Source organism: Neofelis nebulosa, chromosome 1, assembly GCF_028018385.1.
Source record: "Neofelis nebulosa isolate mNeoNeb1 chromosome 1, mNeoNeb1.pri, whole genome shotgun sequence".
Lineage (NCBI taxonomy): Eukaryota > Metazoa > Chordata > Mammalia > Carnivora > Felidae > Neofelis > Neofelis nebulosa.
The window spans coordinates 236,707,159-236,732,562 of NC_080782.1; the positions used below are offsets into that span (position 1 = coordinate 236,707,159).

The 25,404-nt window shown below is 46.2% G+C and overlaps 1 protein-coding gene across 1 annotated transcript in view; it reads right to left on the reverse strand.

Annotated features, from left to right (window-relative positions):
- Nucleotides 1–251: 251 nt before the first annotated feature.
- The window catches only part of LOC131487878 (protein POLR1D-like), a 48,728-nt gene continuing 23,575 nt past the window's right edge, over nt 252–25,404 (reverse strand). Inside the window, exons 2-3 of the mRNA XM_058689054.1 lie at nt 19,991–20,065; nt 252–1,388 (exon numbers count right to left, since the gene is read on the reverse strand). Coding sequence (XP_058545037.1) covers nt 1,073–1,388; nt 19,991–20,065 — 391 coding nt within the window. The 3' untranslated portion in view covers nt 252–1,072. The remainder of the gene's footprint in view (nt 1,389–19,990; nt 20,066–25,404) is intronic.

Here is a 25,404-nt window from a genome sequence, read left to right on the forward strand (position 1 = left end):
AACAGGCTGTGGCGGGTGATTATCTGAGAGCAGCCAGGCATAAGGTCAGGCGCTATGGAAAACTGCGAGGGGACCAGACAGACAGATTCTTCTTCCTTTTGTGGGCTGGGGAAGACGGGACTTCGTGGCATTTTCCTGAGTATGAAAGGAAGGACGCGGGTTTGCAAAGTCTGTAATTGTACGTTCCTTTGGGAGACACCCTGATACGGAACAAAACAAAAAGCAAGAAAACAACACCGAAACCAGAAAAAGGCGTTGTAAACACACTTTTATTTAAAATTAAGGTTTCGGAAACAACTCTACTGAGGGTGGTAATGTAGGTGTTTAGCTCAAGAAGACACAGCACTGAATAATTTAACTTTAACCTTTGAGGGTTCTTTTGAAAGCACCGCTTAGAACGCACACGTTGCCCCCAAAACTGACTATGGAAAGGTGGTTCATCTGGGGAATGAGTCTGAGAACGCACAAGGCAGCGACAGAGCCACGTTTCCCCCCTTCTGGCTTTTGGTACAGAACACCAAACCCAAAGCCCTGTGGGCACCCTCCCCACGGCTCGCTCGCAGGAAAAGGAAACCGACAAGGAGTCTCTCGCTGCGTTTCTTCCTGGTACATTTCCAGCCCTTCCAAGGGCCACACCTCGGCCTAAGCACGGTTCCTGGCCGGCTGGCTTCTGCCTCTGAAATTCAGCCTCCAGCAAGATAACGTTTAGGATTTACAAGTGGTTTTTGTTTTTGTTTTTTGGAGAAAACTTGAGAAATGACCACGATTGGAACACATGAAACAAACAACCCTGGAACCAGTCGTAACCATCTCGGGGAACTTTGTTTCCGTTTCAGGTTTATTTCGAAACCAACTGGCGGACGAGAGAGAACAGAAACCACACGCGTGCGCGGGGCGCTGCCGCGGTAGCCGAAACCTGCCGCGCCGCCTGCAGACGAGTCCCCGGGCGCGGACAGCCGTGTCGCCGCCGCAAAGGACCGGCGCTAAAAACCACTCCAGCCCGAGGCCCGTGCCCCAACCCCGCGTCCGCACAAGCCCCAGTCCCGGAGGCACCGGCCGCGCGGTCCCGGCCTCACCGCTTGTCGGACCGCTTCTCGTACCTCGACGGGCCCCTTCCCGGGCCCCTCGCCAGGCCCCTCGCCGGGCCCCTCTCCGGGCTGCTCCGCTTCCGCGGGGGCGAGGGGCCGCGCGCGCCCCGGCCCTGGGAGCGGGGCTTGTAAGGGTGGCCTCGGTGCCCCTTGCGGTGCTCTTCCTTCCGGCTCTGGCTTTTCGCAGGTGCCTTCGTGGCCTCTTTCGGCTCAGGGTCCTGCTCTTTGTGGGAGGGCAGCGTGTTCTTAATCGTGTTAATCAGAAATCTCTTATTCGCGCCGGCGAGGGGGCACTTCATCCTGGGGAGGGAAAAACACAACAGCGTCAGTCCGCGCAGCCCGCGCCGACGCCGCGCCCGCCGATCGCAGCTCGGGCCGAGGGGTTCTGTGAACACGCAAGCGAGTTTCTGAATTGGTTCGGCTTTCCTTGCATGCCACCTAGTGTAAACTCGGAGCACCAGGGGGAAAAGGCAAGACGCTTGGAATTCGGAGACGGCCGGCCGGACCCCATCGGAACGCTTCGGCCCCCTCTTCTCCCTGGGACTCACTTTCCCCCTGCGACACAGGGGCCACACGGTGAAAGAACGGAACCACTCAGTCTTTTCCCCTTGAATGATCAACGCCTGATTTGACTCTAATCTGCACGGCGAGCTGCATTTATCAGGGCTTGGTTTTCATTACCAAAGAGTAAAAAGAAGTCCCTCTTGGGCAACAGAAAAGTATGCCTTGCCGTGTCTTGAGTACTGGAGCCAAATGCTCTGTCCTGGAAATAAAAATTGCGCAAAGAATCCATACAAATGCACTAATCGCTTTTTACCTTTAAAAACAAACATCTCTCACACTTGCCACATTAGGACGCTACTCTGTGTTCTCGTGGGGAGCACCTCACACAGGCCCACCCTCTGGGTCAATTTCTGCTCCGGGTACACTGAAGTAGCTCGTGATTCAAGTTCACCCAAGAGACAAGATGTAGCTAATTAAATTACTAGTTGACAGGCTTACGTATACACTGCAGTCTTTGTTTTCCTTTTCACGTGTACTAAATCTCTCATTTTGGAGAAGAACCCCCCCCCCCCCCCCCCGCAGGTGAGAGCCTGCATATTTCTCTTGGCCTTGAGCTGTCTGCCACGTGATGGGCTATTTTAGGATGCTGATCCCCTCCCCCCCATCACGTTTCTCACAGCGGCTGGTACTAAACAAAAATGAATGCAAGATTCTATCATCTCCCATGTTTGTAGGAAACCGATTCAAAGAGAAGCCCACACGATGACTTCAAACTCAATCTACGGGCACCCCACTGGAGTGACCCTGTAGCTCAGCACCCCCCCCCCCCCCCCCCCCCCCCCCCCGCCATCGGTGAAAAGAGAAGCAGACATCAACCTATTGCCACTTACAGGGAGGTCAGACCACCTCAAGCAACCAGAAGGGCATCGAATCCGGAAGTGAAATGACAGGTGGGGGAAAAAGAAAAGGAAACGTCTCCTGTGGCAAATGAACAGCTCTTGAGCCCAACGCGGACAGAGAAAATACCTGACAAGAATCAAAGGTGGTGTGGGCACTCGTCGGGCCAGGCGGGGCTAATGCTCAGGCCAGAAGTGTCGAGGGAAAGAACTAGAACAGGGGGAAAAGGAAATGCAGGCAGAGAGGAGCGCGGCAGGGGCGGTGGGAACCCTTGGAGGCGGCAACAATGGGGGGGGGGGTTGTTTCTCTGGTTAGCGCCGGAGTTTAGAAGCCACAGGACATGAGCTGAGGGGCAAAGAAGAAAGGCAGTGACAACGGGGAAAGGAAAACCAGCTCCGAAGCACGGGGGGGTAGAACACCACGTGGCTCCCGGTGGCCCCGTGGGGCTTCACGGAGCTTCCAGAAAGAGCACACCAGCCAGCATGACGCTACCTCAGGAGTCCCGAGGCGCAGCCACCTGCCCTGTCCTGGAGCCACAGCCCTGAGCAATAAGGAGGCATCGACGATAGGCCACCCTGCTTGGACCTCCGTGGCACCAGAGGGTCTAACTTCAGGCACCGTTCCGGAGCAGAAACCTGAACCCCTGCAAACTCGGGAAAGATGTGGAAGAGTACGACACGCTGGTGTCACCAAAGCGGCCAGACTGCGGGAGAAAGCGGCCCCTCAAGGTGGCGGGTGACAAGCGACAAGCTGAGAGTGCCCAGTGCTTCCGGCAGGAGCGGGGTCACTCGTCTAAGTGGACCGCATGGGTCTCTTGCATATGGGGGGCTACAGACGGCTGGCTCTGGAAAATTCTGGGCTACGTTCAGTGGAGCGTGCCAGGCCAGTGCCGATAAAACCGGTCAGCTCTTCTCGGGATTAGACCAAGGCGAAAAGGCCAGCACTGCCAGATGGGACAATGACCCAGGATATCAAAACAAAACCTTTGGTAACCCTGGTGAATTCTGCTTGGTTTTGCTGTCTTCCACGTAAGGCCATCTCCACCCCCACGGGCTTGCCGGAGATGAGCACAGCTCTTCAGCTAGGGACACGCAGGTTCCCACCGAGAGAGTGGGGGCCGAGCCGGAGGGGACAGTTCCTAGCTTCCAGCTGCTTGTGGGACCCACTGACTCAACACAGCGCCCAGAAGGGCTGTTCAGAGAATGACAGGGCTTTCTAGGGTCAAGTCCACAAGAAAACTGGCCTTCACAGCTATTTTTTATTTTTAATGTTTATTTACTTTTGACAGAGAGAGACAGAGAGTGGAGGAGGGGCAGAGAGAGAGGGAGACATAGAATCTGAAGCAGGTTCCAGGCTCCGAGCTGTCAGCACAGAGTCCGATGTGGGGCTCGAACCCACAAACGCTGCGAACGCTGAGATCATGACCTGAGCAGAGGTCGGACGCTCAACCAACTGAGCTACCCAGGCGCCCCATTCACAGCTGGCATAGTAAGTGATTCCACATGAAGACATTGTAACATGTGCAGTGAGGACATCAGGGTGTAAGGAGTGCAACAGTGTTCCTGACATTTGAGGAAATCTACACGGAGAGAGCTGCCCCAGCCTCCAGGGTGTATGTAACTCGTTTTGCTGAACCTCACAGCCCGGTGCTTTATTGCTACGCGTGCATACAACACGGTACCCGCTGAGCACACATGCTCTGAAATCTTACCATCTATCCGACTGAACCTTGGGCGTGTCATGTGATCTCCCTACCGCCTCGTGCCTGTTAAGTGTGGGAAATGACTGCAGATCCCGAGAGTGAGAACATGGAGAGTGCTTAGAAGAGTACCTAATGTGTAACAAGCGCTTGGTAAATGTCAGCGCTGCTTTATATCCTAGCTCTGCTAACTAGCCGTGTGACCGTGCGCAAATTACTTAACTCCTCTGTGCATCCGTTTTCCCCATTTGCAAAGGGGAGTGACAGAAATATCCACCTATTGGGAGGACTTACTGAGACAATGCATAAAGCACTTAGCACAGTACCTGCCTGGCACACGGTAAATCTTCAGTGCATATTACCTATGGGTCTATAATTTCTCATCCACAATTCCCAAGTGTTAAAACCTCTGAAAATCAAGTTCTTTCTATGATGCCGAAAACCTGGCCTAACTGGACACTGGGCTATTTATGTCTAGTCTTGATCCCATTTAGTAGAAGCATTCAGAAGTTTGGGGGCAGACGGGATAACGTGTTGAACGAGCACCCCTGGGGGTGTTCGTCATGCACACTGGATGTGCTCAAGTACCTTGCTAAAATGGGAAAACATCTAAATTTAGAAACTTATCAGGATTCAAGGGTTTTAAACAGGGAATGTGGACCGACATTATTCTTCTTCATTCTCTGTGAAAAGGGGGTGCATGCCACACTCACATCCGTTAATTTAGCAGGGAATTCTCCTTGATGGTGACTCAGGAGAACCTCCTGAAGCCTCAAATCACCGGGGATAATAAGTTAATCACGAACAGAGTGGGCTACCTGATGTTTCTCAATGGAAAAAAAAAAAATTAAAAGAAGGAAAAAAAAAAACAAAAAAACCCAACCACCTGAGCCAGCAAGAAAAGCTTAATGACATTTTATAGAAATTTTCGCAAAGATGGGTAGAACTGCAAAGGTTTGGTATTTCTACACCCGGAAGTTTCCCTTTCCAGAACATCTCAGTCCCCCACTGGTGTGGGGTGGGGGGGCGGGGGGTGGTCAATGGGCTACGGGGTATCCCTCTGAGCTTATAATTTGCATTTCCTAAATTCTGTGAGCTCTGCAGATGCTTTTCAGATAGAACACGGAGGGCCGGGGTATGTAGGTGGCTTCTGAAGTCTGTCCCAGTTTTGAAATTCTCTGCCCGCAGTTATTTTTCTCTCAAAGTTTTGAAAAGCTATCAGCCAGGATCATGGTGCAGTAAGGCATAACGTTTTTCCTTTAAAAAAATTTAAGTGCGCGTGTAGAGTTATTTTTCTCAAAGTCTTGAAAAGCTATTAGCCAGGATCATGGTGTAGTAAGACATAACTTTTTCCTTTGAAATTCTCCGCTCGTGGTCTGTATGTTAACCCTTTAGAAAACGACTCTTTTCTCATTCGTCCCATTTGAAAATTCATTTCACCCATCTCTCCATCTGGCGTCTCAGCTCTCTCTTGGTGCCGCTTTTTCGTGTATTTGACATGACACGATGAGCTGGCATTAGGGGCCAACCATTCCAGGGTTTTTCACATCCGCACTGGGGTATATAAGGCCTGCGCCTGGGGCGCGGCTGCTCGATGTTTCTGCACCGCCTACGTCCCTGGCTGTGTCCCAAGACACGCTGCTGGGGTTGGGGACCGGAGAGGCCACGGGATGGGGCGGCTGCTTCCCTGTCTGCAGCTGTGATCCGTCCAACGTCAGTGGTCTCACCCTGGCTGGCTGCTTTCGTTTTGGGTTTTAGAAAGCTATCCTAGCTGGCGTGGGAAGAGCCGATTTAAGGCGCTAACGATATAAATGGATATAAAACCCTAAATATAATGAGACTGGTTACAAGTCCACTGGAGAGTACCCACGACAGCACTTCAGGCTTAAGATCCAGCATCCTCCCTCCGGCAAACTCTGAAAGTGACGGGCTTTGCTTCGCTTGCAAAGCCGTCCGCGCAGAAGCTGTGACGAAGGTTGCTGCAAGCCGGGGGAAAGGCGGATTTCTAGAGAATCTGCTATGAGACAGACTCGGACTGATTGAGGCCGGGATTAGAAGCTTTTCATCTCTCCCTCTCCTTCTGAGTGCGCACACTATGTAACCTGATTTGCGAAATAAGGCACATCCTCCTGGTAGTTATCATGCTCGACTTACGAAAAACAGTAGACTATAAAACAAACCAAGAGAACAGAAAGGGGAAGAGATACGTAATTCTTTTGCTGATGTTAATACTTTTTTAAATACTGATTTTTTAATACTTTTTGTCTCTCTACTGCTGAAGGTGGGCAGTCGTGACGTCTAACGTGCTACGGAGTCAGACCTGACACTTTTGGATTCGAAAGTAGTTCCACGGGGGCGCCTGGGTGGCTCAGTCAGTTAAGCCTTAAGCATCCGACTCTTGATCTGCGCTCGGGTCATGGCTCAGGTCATGATCTCGCGGTTGGTGAGATGGAACCCCACGTGGGGCTCTGCGCTGACAGCACTGAGCCTGCTTGGGATTCTCTCTCTGCCTCTCCCCTGCACGCGCGCGTGTCTTCTCTCTCAAAGTAAGTATTTTTAAAAAATAAAATGGTCCCACGAATACGACCCGTCAGATAGTGACATGCGATCACCAGCCATGGAGGCGAACAATGCTGACGCTAACTTGCGTGAAGTGACTGCCATCCATCACATGACTGACACGACCCCGTTCCGTTTCTCCAGCCATCAAACACTTTATGGGTGGACAAGAGAGGACGAAAAGCAACTCGTCAGAGATCCCGAGCTAGTGGGATGGGAGCCGGGGGTCTGACGCCAAGGTCCACCCTCTGGGATTGTCCCAGACAGGGAAGAAGGAGCGGAGAGAGAGACACATGCGTGGTGTAACGGGGTGGCGAATCAGCAGGGCAGTCAGGCGAGGAAACGTAGGCGCTAAGCCCATCAGCCCGCTTGCCGCCGAGGCCGCTTTGTCGGGCAGGGGCACCAAGAAGCGAATCTGGACGTGGTGTCAGGTGGGGAGCTGCTGACACGGACAGGGCCGCGACAAGGGCAGACAGCGCCCTAAACGCACTCGATTTTGAGATCGGGGACGCACAGCAGGCATCGCGAAATCATGATTCTTACTTTTCTGGTGAGGGAAGCGGAGGCCAAGTTCCCGTGTGACGCTCCCCAACTCACTCCTGTGTTCCGTGGCCACACTCACTCCCACGCCAGCAAGTGGCGCTCTACCTGCCGCTTGGCACGTTCCTCGGGGCCATCACGGATGTGAGTGAAAAGGACCCTTAGAAAGAAGTGGACTCCCAACGCTCCAGGAAACAAGGGAAATATTTTTAATCTTGACGCTGTGGTTGATTGCAACTCATTTTATTGTTTAAAGCTGCCACAGCCACCACAACCACCCAGGGGGCCTACAGTTTGCGATTTGGCAATCAAATGCCTCAGCATGTGGCCACCCGAGAAATCCTTTTAGAGCATCATAAGCCCCATCGCTCAACTGCTAATTCTTAATTACTCTGTGGTGCGGACAGCAGTCCTGAGGCCCAAGGTAGGTTTTCAGCTACTCTGTCCCCAGTGCTGTATCTAAAAGTAATGTGAGATAGGTGACGTGTATGTACATATATAGTTATGCTATTAATTAATTTTTATTTAATTCTTTTTCATGTTTATTTATTTTTGAGACAGACCGTGAGTGGGGGAGGGGCAGAGAGAGAGGGAGACACAGAATCCGAAGCAGGCTCCAGGCTCCGAGCCGTCAGCACAGAGCCCGATGCGGGGCTTGAACCCACGAACCGTGAGATCATGACCTGAGCCGGCGTTGGCTGCCCAACCGACTGAGCCACGCAGGCGCCCCGCTGGTAATTTATTTTTCAAAGTCTGAGAAGGCACAGGGTAGGTCCTGCGGCAAAGATAAAGGCCAGGCTATCTGTCCACGTATTTATGCTCGTTGGGAGACCACCAGGAGGAAACAGAGGCGTGTGACGATAAACCTCAGCAGCCGGAATGGGAACGGTGGTATCCCGGGATACGTGACAAGCCTGCTGTCCTTGGCTTCCTGCTCCCCGAGCCGCACACATCATGTCCACAGCGATCTCACCCAGCGGGAACGCACACGGGGCTCTCCGATTCACACGATCTCACGATTCACACGATTCACTTGATTCACTCGTAGCTGGATGTGGAAGGAATTCGGGAAGCTGGGGCAGGAAGGCGCAGGAAGTATGACACATCGGCATCCTGCTGGACAACAATCCACGGAAGAGAGCTAGCGTAGGACACGAGCGTTCGGCCAGGGACGAGAAAGCAAGTGGGGACCCAGGCGTCCGCAAGTGGCTAGCTGGGGCCACAGGAAACCCCTCTGGGCCCCATGGTCTTAGCTATAGAGTAGAGGTTTTGGATCTCGTGGCCCTGAACCACTGCCAAGAGCCTCATCCATGAGTCACTCTGAAATGCGAGCCCTTCCTTCCCTCCCCGCTGAGCTGTGCTCACCTGCTCACTTGTCCGTGTCCACCAGTGGATTAACACCTTTAAAGCCAGGAGGGAGTCTTCTTCACTGCTGCCTGAGCCCGGCCTCTTACTATACCTACCGGTTGGGGCTCAGGCAAGTGAATTAAAAAAAAAAAAAAAAAAAAAAAAGCCTGCAAAAAGACTCGAGAAATGATCCGCTTTCCGGTATAAAGCTGACTACGTACAACAGAAGAACGACGTACAGGATTTTTCACCTTATCACCGGAACGACTCCAGGCCAAAACAGAAAGGCACCCAAAATGCCACTCGCCTTAAAACAACCAGGTGAAGAAAACTGAAGAATCATTTTCTGTCCCACTCAATCCTTGTAACCTTTTATACCGGAATATAAGCCTTTCCCAGGCTAAGGCTGAAGTTCTGCGAGCCCTCGCCGCAGAAATGACATTGGGCTACAGATCAGCTGACGTGAATGCGACCAGAATAAAAACAGCTTTGCAGACCGTGAAGCTGTGCAAATTGCTGAACTGTGTGCCTATAAATTCCTTTACGTTGACTAAAAGGAAGTCATATGGGCCAATATTTCAGCCTCCTTGAGGCCTCTGTTAAGAACAGCTTCTGAAGAGATTCTTTTGCTGAAATACGTGCACAGAAGTACAGAGCACCAAATGGCCTCTTTCTTTACAAAATAAAAAATGGCATTTCCACTGCATTTTCTTTAGTTCAGCAGTCTCTTTCTGGCAATGGCTCAACGACCTCGCTAAGATCGTTTCATGGAATGTCCAAGAGGGGAAAAAAATGGCAACCTAGTTCTATTTTAAATTTTAAGGCAAATACGGCCCATTCTCACCATTGCTATCTAACATAGTACTGGAAGTCTTAGCCTCAGCAAGAGACATAAAGGGCATACAAATCGGCAAAGAAGAAGTCAAACGTTCACTATGTGCAGATGACATGAGACCCTATGGAGAAAACCCGAAAGACTCGTTTCAATTCCTTAATTTTAATCAACGTGATTAAAAAAAAATGCTAGAACTGATATGTGAACTCAGTGAAGTCATAGGATATGAAATCAACGTGCAGAAATCTGCTGCATTTCTATACACCAATAATGAAGTGGCAGAAAAAGAAATCAAGGAGTCAGTCCCGTTTGTGGTCACACCAAAAACAATAGGAATAAATCTAACTAAAGAGGAAAAAGACCTATACTCTGAAAACTATAGAAGACTTACGAAAGAAATTGAAGAGAACACAAAGAAATGGAAAAACATTCCATGCTCATGGATAGGAAGAACAAATATTGTTAAAATGTGGATACCACCCAAAGCAATCTACGTATTTAATGCAATCCCTATACCACCAGCATTCTTCGCAGAGCTAGAACAAACAATCCGAAAATTTGTGTGGAACCACAAAAGACCCCGAACAGCCCAAGCAATCCTGAACAAGAAAAACAAAACTAGAGGCATCACAAGTCCGGATTTCAAGCTGTATTACAAAGTTGTAATCATCAAGACAATATGGTACTGGCACAAAAACAGACACACACATTAATGGAACAGAATAGAAAACCCAGAAATGGACCCACAACTACATGGTCAATTTATCTTTGACAAAGCAGGAAAGAACATTCCGTGAAAAAAAGTCTCTTCCACAAATGGTGTTGGGAAAACGAGACAGCAACACGCAAAAGAATGAAACTGGACCACTTTCTTCCACCATACACAAAAACAAATTCAAAATGGATGAACGACCTAAATGTGAGACAGGAAACTATCAAAATCCTAGAGAAGAACACGGGCAGCAACCTCTTTGACCTTGGCTGGAGTAACTTCTTATTAGCTGAAGGCAAGGGAAACGAAAGCAAACATGAACTATTGGGACCTCGTCAAGATAAAAAGCTTCTCCACAGCAAAGGAAACAACAAAACTAAAAGGCAGCCTGCGTCATGGGAGAAGATATTTGCAAATGGCGTATCTGATAAAGCGTTCGTATCAAAAACCTATAAAGAACTTATTAGACTCAACACCCCAAAAAACAAACAACCCAGTTATAGATAGATAGAAGGTATGAATAGACAATGTTCCAAAGAAGACATCCAGATGGCTAAGAGACACGTGAAAATATGCTCAACATCACGCACAGTCAGGGAAGTACAAATCAAAACCATGACGAGGAACCACCTTACTTACGCCTGTCAGAATGGCTACAATTAACTCAAGAAAGAACAGGTGTTGGCGAGGATGTGGCGACAGGGGAACAGTCTTGCACTGTTGGTGGGAATGAAAACTGATGCAGCCAATCTGGAGAAGAGTATGGAGGTTCCAAAAACAAAAAACGAAACAAACAAACAAAAACAACTAAAAATAGAACTACTCTGTGATCCAGCAATTGCATTATTAGGTATTTACCCAAAGGATACAAAAATACAGCTTCAAAGGGGGTACATGTACCCCACTGTTTACAGCAGCACTGTCCACAATAGTCAAACTATGGGTACACACCCAGACACACACACAAACACACACACACACTACACAATATATTCAGCCACCAAAAAAATGAAGTCTTGCCATTTGTAATGATGTGGCTGGAGTTAGAATGTATTATGCTAAGTGAAGTCAGTCAGTCAGAGAAAGACAAATATATGATTTCACTCATATGTGGAATTTAAGAAACCAAACAGATGAGGGGTACTTGGGTGGCTTGGCAGGTTAAGCGTCCAACTTTTCGTTTCAGCTCAGGTCATGATCCCACTGTTTGTGGGTTCGAGCCCCATATCGGGCTCTGTGCTGACAGCATGGAGCCTGTGTGGGATTCTCTCTCTCCCTCTCTCTGCACCTCCCCTGCTTGCACACACACACACTGTCTCAAAATAAATAAACATTAAAAAAAAAAAGAAAGGAAACAGATGAACATAAGGGGAGGATGGGGGAATGAAAGGGAAACAAACCACAAGAGACTCTTAACGAGAGAGAGCAAACTGAGGGTTGATGGAGAGAGTGGGGTGGGAGGTGTGCTAGATGGGTGATGAGTCTTAAGAAGGGCACTTGCTGTGATGAGCACTGGGTGTTGTGTGTAAGTGGTGAATCACCGAATTCAACTTCTGTGGCCAATACTGCACTGTATATTAACTAACTAAAATAAAATTAAAAAAAATTAAAATAAAATATATTAAGCAAATATAAAGGCCTTCTAGATGCTTAGAAAAGCAAACCATGGCCCACTAGTAAGCAACAGATTGTCTACTCCTTTAAGATCTGTCCAAGAAGGTCTGCTTGACAGAGATGGAACTTGGGGCTCCCGTGGCTGGGCTGGCTATCCAAGTGCTCTGGTGCCGTCTGCCCATGGGAGAGGTGTGAATTCTACCTACAGGATGGTTCCATTCTTTTTAATAAATAGGGACTGGTAGAGTGGTTTTCAAATTTGTGTGCACTTTAGAATCACCTGGGCATCTTTTTGAAACCCTTTGGCTCAGGCCATCCCCAAACTCATAATTTTTGGTGGCGGGACACAGACATTAGTAATTTGGGAAGCTTTCCAGATGATTTCAAATGTGCAGATGAGTTTGGGAACCACTGCATTCGTGGTTAAAAGTTTTTATTCACACACACACACACACACACACACACACACACACACACACACACACACACTTTAAACGGAGGGAAAACCAGGTGTTCTCCCAGGATGAGCCTGATGGGGAAGATGTTCGCTGTGCCAGCACCAGGGAAGAGAAGCAAGTCGTGGCTGTCCTTCAGTCAGACCTCCTTGCATAGCCCATAGCTGCTAGGCTGTGCTGGACCAGAAGCTGCCTCCAGGAAAAGTACCTACGTGAATGTTTGAGTTGCGTGCGAACTAGCTGGTTATTCAGAGGCGAGTGAGCCTGTCAATGCAAGGAAAATAGCTTGCAGGCTTCATTGCCAATGATAAAACTGGAGTTTTCAAGTGAAAGAAAATTAGATTTTTGGAAAACTGGGAACTTGATAGTTCCCAGAGAGTTAAAAGACTCTCTGATGAGATTAGTGGTGATATTTATAAGTGTGCTTTTTAAGTATTCTATAATGTGTTGTCATTAGAAGATGACTCATGAGCCAACATTTTTGAGATGGCTAATGAAGGATGTTACAGAATCATGTATGGGGAGAAGATCCAGTTAAAGTGCAAGGGAGACCAAGCGATTTTATTATGACAGAATATGAAAAGTCTGCATTATTAAAAAGAATGTTAAGAATCTACTACTCGCTGAGATTACTTGCAAAATTTTGATGGAGGATTAAAGAATACCATAATTTTCTGGAAAGGCTATTGAAATACTTCTTGATTTTCTGGGCATATATTTGTGTGAGGTTGGATTTTCTTCAAATACTTCAAGCAAAACAACAGGTTGTAGAAGCAGACGTGAACTTCCAAGCGTCTTTTATAAGTCAGACATGAGGGAGGTTTGCAGAAATATTAAACAATATCACTCTAACTCAGTATTTTTTTTCCACAAATGTAGTTATTTTTATAAAAGGCATACTATTTCCTTTTAACATGTAATGGGCTTATCATTTTTTATTTTATTTTATTTTATTTTATTTTTTATTTTTTTAACGTTTATTTATTTTTGGGACAGAGAGAGACAGAGCATGAACGGGGGAGGGTCAGAGAGAAGGAGACACAGAATCGGAAGCAGGCTCCAGGCTCCGAGCCATCAGCCCAGAGCCTGACGCGGGGCTCGAACTCACGGACCGCGAGATCGTGACCTGAGCCGAAGTCGGATGCTTAACCGACTGAGCCACCCAGGCGCCCCAATCATTTTTTAAATGAATAAATAAATCCTTTTAAATTGCTCAATTTAAACTTCAAATACAGTCAACATTGATAGATATAATCCACCAAAAAAAATTTTTGGGGTCCTCAATAGTTCCTAAGAGTATAAAAGGACCCTAAAACTAAAATGGCTCAGGATCACCGTTAAGACAACTGAAAAAAATGTCAGCAATGTCAGCAAGAATTCTTGTCCTGTAGACTAATGGGAACTTAACAAGTTTCAAGCCCCATTGTCCCAGGACCCATCTCTTACAAGTCTGGAATGTTTCGCTTTGCCTGCCATCTTTTTTTTTTTTTTTTTTTTTTAAGATTTCTTTATTTTTGAAAGAGAGAGAGAGAGAGAGAGAGAGAGAGAGAGAGAGAAGGCGTGAGTGGAGGAGGGACAGAGAGAGAGAGATGGAGACACAGAATCGGAAGCAGGCTTCAGGCTCCGAGCTGTCAGCACAGAGCCCGACGCGGGGCTCGAACCCACAAACCATGAGATCATGACCTGAGCTGAAGTCAGACGCTTAACCGACTGAGCCACCCAGGCGCCCCAGCCTCCCACCCTTTACTCCCTTTTCAACATGCTTCTGCTTCCTTCATGGGAAGAGGCTGTCAACTGTCCCCGACTATCCATTCTTCCTTTTTTCTAGAGTAAATGAACCCCAGATATTTATCTGGCACCTGACTACCTGGAGCAAAACAAAGACCGAATTCCTGACCTTGTAGTTGGTGAAGGCATGGAACATAATTCTGGCCAGTGGAGTACATGCAGAAATGGTGGAAATGGTGGACACAACTTCTGGGCAGTGTCCTTAAAGGGGCGGGGGGGCGTGGCTTCTTCCTTCCTTTCTGCTAAGTGAAATGGAGTGGGCCAATACTAGACCATGTGGAAAAGAATCACACTCTGTGGTTGGAAGATTTAGAAAACTGGAAGGAACCTGGGTCCTTGACAACTCTGGGAGAACTGCCAGCCTAACCGATGTGACACCCAATGGGCACATCCTTCCTCCCACAAACATCAAGATGACCCGCGCGTGGCGTAACTCTCTCCAGGGAGAACGGAGCTGACACTGATAAACCAGTTCTCTCACCATCGGAAAGTTCTACCGAGTCAGTAAGTGGCAGAAAGGTTGTCAGGACAAACGACTTCTATTTGGAGAGCTGCCTAGAAAGAACTTATGCCCTTGAACATTGCGAACATCGCAAGAGCCCTGACTGATACTTTCATACTCACTTGTCGGGCCATCTGAATTCATGATTTAGCTCCGTACTGATTCTCTCACTGAAGGTATGAGATTGGACCAGCGGCTACAGTCAACCTGATCACAGTCCTGCCTTATACCAAACACCAAAGTGGCCTGCCCCTAACAAAACCTGTACTAATTTGATTCACTTTAGAAGAGGCACCTTATCTCTGTAAAGGACAGAGGGCCGGAAAGAAGATAAGAGCAGATCTAATAACGCTGACTGACTGCTCCATGCCAGGAACCATGCAGAATATTTCTGTCCACTTTATCTCACCAATTTGAGTAACTATCCTTCTAGGAAGTGGGTATTTTACTGAATCTAAGATGATTCCATATGTGACATACAGATTGACTCACACTGGATTACTTCATTTTGTATCATTTCAACCATAAATACATCACAATCAATTTCTAAAAGATAGTATCTTCTGAAAAATGAAGTATCCATTATCACACCTAAAAAAATCAATATTAATTACTTAATGTCATCAAATACCCCAACTGTTTCATAAATGTCTTTTTTAAAAATTTTTAAATGTTTGTTTATTTTTGAGAGAGAGAGAGAGAGAGAGAAAGCGAGAGAGAGAGAGAGAACACAAGCAGGGGAGGGGCAGAGAGAGAGGGAGACACAGAATCCAAAGCAAGCTCCAGGCTCTGAGCTGTTGGCACAGAGCCTGACGCGGGGCTCGAACCCACGAACCGTGAGATCATGACCTGAACCGAAGTCATATGCTCAACCGATTGAGCCACCCAGGTGCCCCATAAATGTCTTTTTATAGTTAGTTTGGACAAGGATCCAAACAAGGTATACATTTTATCTGACGTGTCTCAAGTCTATTAGTTCATAGGATTCCCCTCCTTTTCTCTGCAAGTCTTTTGTTAAAGGGAATTGGGCTGTTCGTCCTGTAGAATTCCCCACATTGGACTTTTGTGATTTTATTCCTATAGGTGTCAGTTAATGTGTTCCTCTGGCCTCTGTATTTTGTGCAAGCTAGTAGTTCTGACCGGAGATGGGATCAGATTGGGGTTCGATCTCTTCGACAAGGATGTCTCCTAAGTAGTGGCCTGGTTTTCCGCATCGTTTCTCAGCATGAAGACGGGTCCGTGAGTTCAGGTGTGGGTCCGCCTGACCTGTCCCCGAATGGTCCCCAGCAAGTCCGCATCTGGTCAGTGTAGCGGCCGGTGACCTTTGCCTAGGTCCAGTGCGTCCTTAGGGATTGCAAATGATGCCATTCTTTTTCTTTTAAAATTGGGTTTACGAGACAGAATGCACACAGAATAAAATTTGTCCTTTTAAGTAAACAGCGTTAAGAGTTTTGACCAACGTACGAAGTCAATCAAGACGTAGCGCGTTTCTGTCACCCACCAAGGTCTGCCCTTAACCCCTTCCTTCTGTCCCCATGTCCTGGCAACCAGTGATCTGTTTTCGGTCCCTATCGTTCTGGGTTTTCTAGAAGGCCACATCAATGGAATCTTACACTGTGTATGGTTTTGTGTCTGGCTTCCTTCACTTGGCAGGCTCCTGGGATTCAGCCATGCTGTGTGTGATTTCTCGTCCTCTTTATTATCAAGGAGTGTTGAATGTATGGCTAGAACCACGATTTGTTTATCCGTTCATTAGTCAGTAGACATTTCAGTTGTTTCCAGTTTTCATTTACTCATCTATTTATTTTTAAATGTTTACTCATTTTTGAAAGACAGAGAGAGACAGAGCGCGAGCCGGGGGGGGGGGGGGTGCAGAGAGAGAGAGGGAGACACAGAATCCGAAGCAGGCTCCAGGCTCCAAGCTGTCAGCACAGAGCCCGACGCGGGGCTCGAACTCACGAACCGTGAGATCACGACCTGAGCCCAAGTTGGACGCTTAACCGACTGAGCCCCCCAGGGGCCCCTCGGTTGTTTCCAGTTTTGAGCCATCATGAACAAAAGCGCCATAAACATCACCGTGCGCATTTGTGTGGGTGCCTAAGTTTTCAGTTCTCTGGTAATTGGTTAGAAGAAGTCTCTGTGGCGAGTATTTATAAGAAACTGCCAACTATGTTTCGCAATGGCTGTATGATCTTACGTTTCTGCCAACGGTGTGTGAGCATTTTAGTTGTGCCACATCCTCGTCTTTATTTGGGACTGTCAGCCTTTTTCAATTTTTATTTTGGATACTTGAGTGCATCCCTAGTGGTGGTAACTAACTGATGTTTTCATTTGCATTTTCCTCCTAACTAATGATTTGAGCATCTCTTTTTTTTATTTTTTTTTTTATTTATTTTTATTTATTTATTTTTTTATTTATTTTTGGGACAGAGAGAGACAGAGCATGAATGGGGGAGGGGCAGAGAGAGAGGGAGACACAGAATCGGAAACAGGCTCCAGGCTCCGAGCCATCAGCCCAGAGCCTGACGCGGGGCTCGAACTCACAGACCGCGAGATTGTGACCTGGCTGAAGTCGGACGCTTAACCGACTGCGCCACCCAGGCGCCCCAGAGCATCTCTTTTTTTTTAAATGTCTGTTTATTTTTGAAGGAGAGAGACACAGAGTGTGTGTGGGGGAGGGGCAAAGAAAGAGGGAGAGACACCGCTGAAGCAATGAGCATCTCTTTATATGCTGATTGGCCAACCCTGTATCATTTTCAGTGATGTGTTTGTTCAGATCTTTTGCCTATTTTTAAATTGGATTGTTTGTCTTCTTATTGAGTTGCTAAGAATTCAAATGGTGATCTTATTCTAGCATTCTTTTATATTAAAACAATTTTTTTAAGTTTATTTGTTTTGAGAGAGAGAGAGAGAATGTACAGGAGGGGCAGAGAGGGAGGGAAAGAAGAAAGAATCCCAAGCACTGTCACAGTGTGGAGCCCGACGAGGGGCTCGAACTCACCAACCATGGGATCATGACCTGCGCCGAAATCAAGAGTCAGTCGCTAAACCGACCCGACTGAACCACCCAGGCACCCCACGATGTCCTTTTACATTTAATAGTTGCAGTTCCACAGGGGAGTTTTCTTTCATCAATGATTTGGTGACCCCGCAGCACAATGTGTACAGGGAACAGGATAAATGTTTTATTCTTCCTCTCTCTTTGCCAATTTTATGGACAATGATTTGGTTCCACAGCATTCTCCAAACGGGACCGCTAAGTTTCTTGTTGTGATTATCATTATGACCTTGTGGATCTGAACACAGTTGAGGTATCTCGGTCTTTATAGCTTTATTCTTCTTGGTGATCAAGTTACCCCATCTGGCGGGAGGGATTTCAAGTTGTTTCCTGAGTCTTTCGGCCATCACTACAGTAGTCTTCGAGTGTTTTTCGCTTTCTCGTATGACAAGATTCTCCGGATCCTCGTATACATTCCCTGTCTGTGTAGTAACGGTGTAACCTTGCCCACAGAGAGGGCGGACTTCTGGGAGGGGATCTCAGTTCTAGGAGGTAATGTCACACACCGGACAGAAATGTCTTTGTCTAGAGTGGATCTTAGGATGGGGCAGGCCACGCCTGATGGTCTTAGAGCGCAAGCTGGCCCTGCCAAAAACCCCCAACCATGTGATTTTGGGTGGGAGCTTTGGGTCACGGGGTCTTGGTTAACCCTGGACACTGAGGCCAACCACACGAGCAATCAATCATGCCTAAGTAATGAAATCCCAATAAAAACTCTGCATACCGAGGCCTGGGTGAGCTTCCCTGCTGACGATATTGCCATGCATATTGTCACACCTTAATGCTGACTCTGTGGGGAGAGGACAACAGAAGCTTCATGTCTGGAACCCTCTCAGACAATTCCCTTTATGCCCCTTACTTCGGCTGACCTGAATCTGTGTTCTTTCCCTGTAGTAAGCCGTAACTGTGAGTCTCACAGTTTTTTGTGAATTGTAGGGATTCATCAGTGACTTAAGGAAGCTGAGGGTACGTTGGGAACTCCCTGAATTTGCAGGTGGTGTAAGAAGTGAGGGCAGTCTTGGTGACTGTGACCTCTAACTTGCAGTTTGGTGAAGCCCAGACACTGCTTCAGATCTGCAGTCAGGTATCTCTCTAAAGCATGGCTTTGTACTGATATTTCCAATTCGAATTTAGGATTATAGGTTTTTTACTTTGATTTTACATTTGCACCCCTTTGACGCTGGACATCTTGGTATTTAGAGCAGGTAAATATTTGCTTTATCCTGTTACATAGTATTTTCTGAATAACATCATCAAATTTTTGACAACATGATGATGGAAAACAATTTAAGATTTCCTGGTAGTTCTTTTCAAAATGTAGTCACATTTCAGATCACGCACAGTAGTTCCTTTATGTGTGGCTAAGTCATTCACTAAATGGCTTTTTAGATCTATTTGTTTTATTTTGCTTGATTTTTAAGGATTGACTTTTCCCTTTATTTACTTAACTTTTGCATTTTACGTAAATCACGTGCATGGTTCTAAGAGTCAAATCTACAGAATGAGGTGTGTTCTGAAGCCTAGTTTTTCTCCTCATTTTTAGATTCGACTCTTAATCACCCACAATCCTCCATTGTTGCGGATTTTAAATTCTAGATAAAAGATCTAAACTCAGCATATTTAACACATGAATGCCTATGTTATTGCTAAAGTGAAGCTTAAAAATGCTTAGGACTAAATTCTTAAGGGTAGATTCCTCTTTTGTTTCTAAACTTTAAGTTTTAAAGCTCTATTTTGTATGGAAACTGCAAAGGCAACTTAAGTTCTACCCAGCCGAGCTGTCACATAGTCGAAATACTTACGAGTAGAATTTAAAAAATAAATTTCAATTTGCCAAGGGCTAGAATTAAAACAGAGATCCTTGGGGCGCCTGGGTGGCTCAGTCGGTGAGGCGTCACACTCTTGAGTTCAGCCCAGGCCACGATCTCACGGTTCAGCTGACGGGATGGAGCCCTACAGAGCCCACTTGGGATTCTGTCTCCCTCTCTCTCTGCTCTTCCCCTGCTCTCTCTCTCAAAATAAATAAAAAGAAACAAAAAAACAAAACAAAACAAGAGATCCGTAAACAATGAGCACTGATACAACATTACTCTCGCATGGCGCCTTGGGGCAGAAGATCTACATATCCACCAGGGATTTGGGATCTAAAGGGATGATGGAGCCTTCACAGATGCTCTCCCTCCATACCCCCAGCCCTCTTCCTCGGGGTCGCAGAGTCCCCGGAGCTGGCCCTCAACAGGGCTCCCACTCCCCTACTCGCCTCTGGGGGATTTCCTCTACAGCCACAGTTTTACATTCCTTTCACCGGCAACAGATTTGCGTATCCACGTCTCCAGCCGAGACTTTCTCTTTGCTACTGTTCTGTTTTAAGGAAGGTCACTCAAGAACTTACCAACCCATAGGTCCCATCGTTTCTGCTCTCGTTTTGCCACGTTTTGCCTCTTTAAGCAATTCTTCAATTGCTTTCCTGATGGGGAGAAAAACAGAGTTGAGAGGTAGTCACACGACTGAATTCTCAGAAATCGGTTTAGTCCACATATATGATCTTGTGGAAAGAACAGCCTTTGAAACACAGAATGCCAAAACGGGGGAGAAGTTTTTTTAGATTAAAAACAAAAACAAAAACAAACAAACCACCATGGCTGACAGTTTTGAGCAGGTAAAAATTAAAAAAAGAAACTTTGTATATGAAGGGGAAACACAGTGAAAATTAAAGACAAAATGACAAGCTGTATCTGTATTTAAAATGTTCAAATGCACTCTTATTCTAAGAAATACTAATGAACTCAACGCTGATAAATATATTTCTACCCATTAGTTAGTAAGAGAGTAGAGAAAGGAGTACTCTTTGCTCGACTAATGGGGACTGAAACTGATAGAACACTTCTTTAGGACAATTTGGCAACATGACAAACAGCCTTCAAAAGAAGACATACCTGCTGACCTGAAAACTCTACTTTATCCTAAGAAAATGGGTACAGTGTATATTGGATAATTTTTATTTCAGATTTCTTTGCATGTATATATTACCCAGGAAAACATTTGGACGGGTGTTATCAAGATGGTAAGAGGAGTGTCTGGGTGATTTTAATTTTTTTTGTTTGCTTTCTGTATTTTCTACTTTTTCTAGAGTGAATCTGTATTATTTGTGCACTTTTAGCAAGATTTTGGAAAAAAAAAACCCAGAAAACATACTTATCAATCATATTCTGAGACATTACTCTTTTTATTTTTAACTTATATATATATATATAAATAAATATATTATATATATTATAATTATATACATATATATAATTTACTGTCAAGCTGGCTCACACACAGTATATACAGTGTGCTCTTGGCTTCAGGAGTAGACTCCTGTGATACATCACTTACATACAATGCCCAGTGCTCATCCTAACAAGTGCCCTCCTCAATGCCCAGCATCCATTCTCCACGCCCCTCCACCCCCATCAACCCTCAGTTTGTTCTCTGTATTTAAGAGTCTCTTATGGTTCGCCTCCCTCTCTGTAAATAATTTTTTTCCTTCCCTTCCCCCATGGTCTTCTGTTAAGTTTCTCAAGTTCCACATATGAGTGAAAACATACGGTATCCGTCTTTCTCTGACTTATTTCACTTAGCGTAGTACCCTCCAGTTCCAACCACGTTGCTGCAAATGGCAGGGTTTCATTCTTTCTCATTGCCGAGTAGTATTCCATTGTATATATACGTACAAATCTTCTTTACCGATTCATCAGGTTGATGGGCACACGGGCTCTTTCCATAATTTGACTATTATTGATAGCGCTGCTATCAACATTGGGGTGCATGTGCCCCTAAGAATCAGCGTACCTGTATCCCTTGGATAAATTCCTAGCAGTGCTATTGCTGGGTTGTAGGGTAATTCTATTGTTAGTGTTTTGAGGAACCTCCACACTGTTTTCCAGGGCGGCTGCACCAGTTTGCATTCCCACCGACAGTGCGAGAGGGTTCCCGTTTCTCCACATCCTCGCCAGCGTCTGTAGTTTCTTGAGTTGTTCATTTTAGCCACTGAGATCAGTATGAGGTGGTATTTCATTGTGGTTTCGATTTGTGTTTCCCTGATGATGAATGATGTTCAGCATCTTTCCCTGTGTCTGTTGGCCATCTGGACTCTTCTTTGGAAAAGTGTCTATTCATGCTGAGACATTACTCTTAAGACACTGTAGAAGGTGCTATGGGTAGTAAAATAGGGAGATGATCATCCCTGACTTTAATATTATTTACAATATGTAAGCGGTAAAGTGAAAGAAAAGAGAGGGATAAAGTTGGACACAGATACAGTTCAAAGACAGAACTATACACCTAATCACAAAATTTGGAAACTGGTCATTATACACTGATTCTCTATAAAAATACTTAACTATACTGTTGTAGTACTTTACATAACCCTCAAACGGTGTTAATATTCTGTGAATATTTTATGATGCTTATTTTACCAAAGCAGGCACACGGCTTAAAAAAAACAAGTATTATTTAAAAACTTAAAATAGAGCAGCCCTCTTGCCTCAACCTTCTCCACCCACTAAAAAAAGCCATTTCGACCCTTAAAAAAAACAGAAATTCTGTTTATCCTGGTATTTATCACCATATTTCTCTTAGGGTGCCGGGAAACTATTTTGCCACCCTCTTGACCTTCAAAAAACACATCTACCTAGTTTTGTATAATTTACATTTTTAATAAACGCTCACCAATAGGGATGGCTTTTAAAAACTGCCTTTTCAGTTAACTCAGCAGCTCGACACTTTCTGTTCCACCCTCGAGAGCCCACTTGACCGGGTCCGTGAAGAACGAAACACTGACCACCTTGTGCGCCCTCTCACCCCCCGGACTCACTTGCTCGGTCAAGATTGTGTTTCACAGTTGAGCCTCATGGCGTCATGAATAGTTAAGTGCATCTGATTACCACGTAGCATCTGTCGGTGGGGAAGACCCTCCTCTGCCCTATGGTCCTTCTAGCTGGACTTAGAATCAAATTGACACGAGACATATTAGTAGGAAAAATATTGAATTTAATAGCATACATAAGGGGAATCCACACAGACATAAAATTTCAAAGACAGTGAGGCAACATGAAGTTCATATGGGAGGGGTAGGGCCTGAGGATACCAAGGGGAGGAAGGCTATTAGCAGGAAGGTGAGAGGAGGGATTTGGAAAACCAAGCTTGCCCTATGATGCAGATCAGTTTTTTAGGTAAAGGGGTCTCCGTTAATAGCTCTCTTCCCAGTACAGGCTCTCCTTTCCAGTTTGTCCAGAGTTAGGCAGTTGAGGGGAGTCCGAGAGCTTTTTCTGTGTCTGCTGGGTTTTGATTACTTTTAACTTGAGATCATCTTTATGCCAAAGTGGCCCATCTTGGGGTAGCCTGCCCTTGACCCCTACACAGTATTTCTTCCATCTCTTTAATAATAATAATAATAATAATAATAATAATAATAATACATCCTATTGATGTGATCTGAGGGCTTTGTCTCATCCAGTATTTCATGAAAAATGTATCCTATCTAGCTCCAAAGATCCTTTTTCACCTTAATATATGTAAGTTAAAAACTGAAAAGGTAAAAATATTCCAAATACGCCTCCTGCCCCTTCCTGTCGGTAAGTGTGGTACTGTATTTTTTTGAAAAAATATTTAAAAAATATTTATTTTGGGGCGCCTGGGTGGCGCAGTCGGTTAAGCGTCCGACTTCAGCCAGGTCACGATCTCGCGGTCCGTGAGTTCGAGCCCCGCGTCAGGCTCTGGGCTGATGGCTCGGAGCCTGGAGCCTGTTTCCGATTCTGTGTCTCCCTCTCTCTCTGACCCTCCCCCGTTCATGCTCTGTCTCTCTCTGTCCCAAAAATAAATAAAAAAAAAAACGTTGGAAAAAAAAAAAATTTTTAAAAAAATATTTATTTTTTGAAATACATTTTTGTCTTACATATTACATATACACTTTATATACATAATATATAAAATACGTGTATATTTTATGTATATTTATTTTTGAGAGAGAGCGCGAGCGAAAGCAGGAGGGGCAGAGAGAGAGGAAGACGGAGAATCCCAAGCAGCTGCACGCGGACAGCAGAGAGGCGCTCGAACTCTCAAGTTTCCAGATCATGACCTGAGTGGAAGTCGGAGGCCTGGCGGGCTCAGCCACCCAGGCGCCCCAAGTGTGCTAGTTTCTAAATTAAAAACAGCTGATCATCACACTTAGACCCATCCATGTGTGCCCTCTCCTCCTGACAACAGAAAGTTAAAAATCTTCAGGGAAAAGGCCTGTTTGGGCCGTTCCCCAATTATGAACAAACCGTGTATCAGCTGCAAATAAACGAGAATGCATTTTCCCAAAAAAAACCCAGGTTAAAATGTTTGCCTGGCTCTCTTGGACCAACCCACAAAAGCCTATCTGGGTCAGAACACGGCTGAGATGCTGTACGTGTTCGGGAAACAATACTCCGTCCAGAACCGTGCAGAGATCCCAAGGGCACATTCTAGGCACCTTCGAGAGGCGGACCCTGATTTTTCTACAGTTTTGACTTCATGTAAAACCATTTCCGGCACCGTCATGAACTTTATCTGCCCCGATTTCTCGGAGATCTGATTTACAACCACGGTCAAAGAGAAAAGCAGCTGTAAGCATGAGGAAGGCTGCTGGGGCAGAAGGAATTCCCCGTGGGCCACACTCAGTCCCCAGCCAGCGTGGGAGGCGGGACCCCACTGCCAGGGCTCGGGTGCGGCCAGCTTGCTGTAATTGGTTTAACAACAGCTGGCGTTGGCGTTGGCGTGGAGCTTCGCCTTTGGCCAGGTGCTGTCCCATCTGAACACGACGACATAGTTACAGCAACTAGTTTACAGGTGGGGGAAGTGTCACGCTGCCTAACGTGCCCCAGACGGCCCCTGCTAGTGATCCTGGGGGAGGTGGGTGGGGAGCCTGGGCACTTACTTGGAGAACCGCAGAGGCGGAGGAAGGAAGGACCGCGCACTATTTCGCCCTAGGAATGTCGAGCGTGTGCTACCTCCCGCCCCCAAATTCTCCTGCCTGGGCTTTCCTTCCAAACAGGCAAAGAAAAGTCCCTAGCAGTCACGTCTGTTGCCCTGAAATAACAACATCATCTTCAAACTCAAAGGGAAAAGGCTAGGAAGCCGGGGAGTTTGCCTCACTGCGGACTGTAGCCTTTGGTTTTTCCTGAGACTCTTGCTGACGAATTCTGGGGTAAGGAAACGGTTGAGCCAGCTTCTGTTGAACGTGATCACAGAGGCTTAAATCATCAGAGACGATGATGCAACAGCACCCTCAGGAAACAAGACAGTTATTTAATGAGATGATGACACGGAAGTGAAAGCTGCCTTAAAATACGGGAAAAGCGAACAGCAGGATAATATGGCAGAAGCAAGTACACAGAGAACCCGAGCAAGCAAATAATTTATGCAGACACACGTTTAGTTCTGGGTACTTTGTATACTTAGATGCTTAACATCGCCAAGTTTTCTTTGTAAGACAAATTCGTTCTATTAGAATATAAAATTCAACGTGGACAAGAAGCCCAAGAAAGCCAGCTCATTAAGCAGACAGTTTTCTGGGCGTGGGAACAAACTAAAATCAATTTTCAACAATCCACGTGGGTAGCATCTACACCCGGTTTTCCATCCCAGCTTAGCTTCCTCGGGCCTGCCTATTCATTCCATGAGCCAGCTGGTTGGTACACGCTTAAGGAACGTAAACTGATGATAAGAGCAGCTTAAGTAAAACCCAAGCGGGAATGCAAATCTGGAGCAAAATCATCTTAAAGCCCAAAGTCAACAAAT